Raw genomic sequence first — 3,680 nt, 5'->3', positions numbered from 1 at the left:
AGAGAGAGAGAGAGAGAGAGAAGGAGGGAGGGAGGGAGGGAGGGAGGGAGAGACATATAAACACACGTACGGACAGACATTTTGTTTGGTCATCATAAACATAGTTTAAATCATCAAGAAGGCAGGCTTCTACACCGCGTATCGGAGCCGACCAGGTCTGAGAGGGATACAGCATCCTAACAGGAAGACCGATATACCGCATAAAAACCTCTCGACACGAGAATCGAACTTGGGTACTCTAAGTGCCTTGAGGAACCGCCTAACCATACACTGTAGACACAGTGGGGAAGTCTGATTTATCGGTCATGTGGGTGATTGTTGGGTACTCTGGTGTGGTTTGTTCCTTATTTCCTATCAAATATCTTTCGTCCTTATCGTTGTCACTCCTTCAAACTTATGTTTGTTAGTACATGTATTTTCTACTTGTAACACCTCTAATCTTTGGCATCTTTTGACCTAATTGTGCCGTAAAACTCTTACAAAAACTAACCTCTACACTACAAACGCCAGTGGAAGTAAGATTTCATGATCGTGTGTGAATATTTCGCTGACAAAGCACAAGGGACACGACGGTAGTGGGTTTTTTTTCGTCAGCCAAGTTTTTTGTTGGGTTTTTTTTTGGTGGAGGGGGTGTTTTTGTGTGGGTTTTTTGCATGTGTATCTGTATCTAACCACATTGTCAATTATTGAGGCAGAGACACTGAGAGACTATCGCCGTAACCTTGAGGAGCACAGAGAGGTCAAGGCTGTTTCACGGTATTGGAATGTTGTGAGAGTATCGACCCAACACCCTTGAAACAAAAAAGGAATGAAGAAAGAAAAACAAAAGAATTAAAGAAAGAAAAAATGAAAGGATAAAAAAGAAAGACGGCAGAAAGAAAACAAAAGAATTTGAAAGATGAAGAAAGAATCTAAGGAAAGAAAGAACAACAATGAATTAAAGAAAGAAAGACAAAAAGAAAGAAAAAGAGAAAGAAAGACAAAAAGAAAGAAAAAGAGAAAGAAAGAAAGAAAGAAAGGAAAGAAGAAAGGAAGGAAGAAAGAAAGAAAGGAAGAAAGAAAGAAAGAAAGAAAAGAAAGAAAGAAAGAAAGAAAGAAAGAAAGAGCAAGTGGTCGATTGAACGTGAAACTTGCGGCAATACACGACAAAATGGCTCACCGTCTAAAAATAAACCTCCTCAATAATTGTTCAAACGCGATGTTATAGATTTAAGTGAAAAGATTAATTTCGAAACAAAATATTTTATCGATTTTTTTTCGGGATTTTTTTTTTGTGTGCACATGACGTCACGGTGACCCAAATTTGGCCCACTAAATACGACCTTCGGCCTGCATCTGTTGTAAGATGGTAGTGCTCTTCGCCGGACGTGGGTTTGATTATCGTGAGGAGAATTTTTCTTTTTTTTTTTTCATTTTTCCTTTTTTTTTTGGGGGGGGGGTGGAGGGGAGTCTAATATCTTTGGCTGTTTGTTATAGAAATGTTGAATCTATTCGGCCCGGGTAGCTTTGGTAGAAAGGGCGGAAACACCCCGGCGGCTATATTTTGATAGTCTACATCGTGTTGACAGGCGGCATAAAACATTTAAATCCAATTAGCTAATCAATCAGTCTGTCTATTGATTTCACGTTAATTCAATTTCGCCTCTAAAAGGAATCAAACTCGGTCATTTGTGTGCAGGTAAACGATGACTCCTCAAAGTTCACGACGGATATAGGGCACAGGCGGCTTAACAGACAGAAAAAAAAATAAGTTTGTGGGTGGTTGGTGAGTGCTGAAGAAATATGTTAAGCTCCTTCTTTCCTACGAAACAGAATCGTCCCTATCTTTCCTCCTTTTTGAATAATTAAAAAAAAAAAATTTTTCGCCTTATTAGTAACACATCTAATCTCTGCAATTTATAATACAATTAAGACGGATTTATGCCACAGGTGCCGTACAACTTTTACTGACACAGATATTAAAAATTCTATACTTACTTTCTTTTTTCTCCTCTTTGCTCTCCCGTTGGCTACAATGGGAAATTTTAATTTCTTTTTATCTCGTTTCCCATTCCGAAACTCTGTTTCCACTTCCGCCTCGTCTTCCTCTTCAGCTGTGCCAGGCACTACTTCCGGATGCGCAGTGGCAACCACTTCCGCCTGCGCAGACATGACGTGGTCCCCCTCCGTAAGGAACAATTTGAGCTGCTGCAGGAAACTGTCACGCATGGCTGGCGCTGCTGGGGGTGAGCGCACACGGCCTTGGTGGCTCACGGTAGCCGCTTTTGTTTGTTGCTATTTTGTATATATATGTTTTGTAATAATCGCCTGTTTTGGTTGTCCAATCTTAAACAGGGTGCCCACCGACTACGTCACATTTCAAACCGAAAATGTCATTGTATGAAAAGTTGTTCCATCGGATCACAATTTCAATAACAAATCAAATTGCCTGCCTGTAGACTGTTGATTTGGGTTTTTTTTTTAGTTTTAACATTTGCCCCGTGTATGGGCCGACAGCTGTGAAGTGTAAAGATACTATACATATAAGAAATACTTTAACCGTTAAGTTTTTGCCCCACGTATGCACTGGCCTTTATACAGATCTAAAACAGCACCTGTCACCCTTTTATAGCCGACACCCTCCCTTGCTACTGCTACCTTTAAGAGGGAAAATAGAATAACAAATAGAAGAAGGAGAAGAAAATAAACGAGAAGAAGCCATACTTCTTCGTACCACCTACGTTCATGCATTTCAAAACAGGACATTGAATAATAAGTGTGGGTGATCCCCACCGCACACCAGAATTAATCAATCACCCACTGGTGGATGCCCAGGTTGGCAAACAATTATCTAAAAGGTTAGCCAAAACAATAGCACCTCGCTACCTCAGAATTACAACGTTCTATCTGACATTTTTGTGGCCGTTTCGAGTTACTAACAAATAGTCTATCTGCGCTATTCAAATTGTAAGATTATTCGGAGTCACTATCAAGATATTCAAAGAGTTACTTTCCTAAAAGCTCGACATGATGTGAAACTCAAGATCGTTGACATCAAATGTATCAAAACTAGGTACTAAGTAGGAAAAACTTTGTAATCATCAGACAACGACATCAAAGATCGTACATAACAAGATAGTTCCTCGGCCAAAAATGTGTCCGCGGAAGTCCGCGCATTGGTACAGATATCGCTACAGTCTTTGTTTTGAACTCCATTAAATTGGGGAAAAAAAGAATAATAATCCGCAGACAGGAAAAAGAGGCTAAAACAGTACCTGGACATGGATGGTACCTCTATAAATAAATCATTGATGGTCAAGGTCAAGGTTTTGAAGCTCTCTTTCGTTTCTCCAGAAGAAAAAATAGAAATAAACCCCCTTGCGCATTTTGCATCAGCTGTTCCGGTTCGCTCAGTGCGGAGTTTTGGGGGTTTTGTAAATTTTAATGACCTCTCGCCTCTCGTTTTAAAGCCAAATTAAACGAAGAAAACAGTTCTCCTGAAGAGGATTTTTCGACAGCGTAACCTTTTTTAAAAGGCGTTATTCCGAAATGTAGGTTATCATTTATTTTAAAAACTTGTTAGTTTGACTTTGATTTTTTTTCACACAACAAGTAGGGTAACTCTTCGCAAAGCGGGCGCTTTTTTAAAAGGGGCTTTTAAATTTTTAATTGGTTCAAAGAGAGGAGTGAACCATCGTGTT

At 39.6% G+C, this 3,680-nt stretch overlaps 1 protein-coding gene across 1 annotated transcript in view; it reads right to left on the bottom strand.

Annotated features, from left to right (window-relative positions):
* Positions 1–3,100, bottom strand: part of LOC101854260 (dual specificity tyrosine-phosphorylation-regulated kinase 4) — a gene marked incomplete in the record, with an annotated part of 36,037 nt that extends 32,937 nt beyond the window's left edge. Inside the window, 1 exon segment of the mRNA XM_035970093.1 lies at positions 1,978–3,100. Within this exon segment, the coding sequence (XP_035825986.1) occupies positions 1,978–2,208 (231 nt within the window).
* Between the last annotated feature and the right edge of the window lie 580 nt (positions 3,101–3,680).

This window comes from Aplysia californica, unplaced genomic scaffold (genome assembly GCF_000002075.1).
Source record: "Aplysia californica isolate F4 #8 unplaced genomic scaffold, AplCal3.0 scaffold00219, whole genome shotgun sequence".
Classification (NCBI taxonomy): domain Eukaryota; kingdom Metazoa; phylum Mollusca; class Gastropoda; order Aplysiida; family Aplysiidae; genus Aplysia; species Aplysia californica.
The sequence above is the reverse complement of the archived record's forward strand: the minus strand, read 5'-3'. Positions and strand labels throughout refer to the sequence as shown.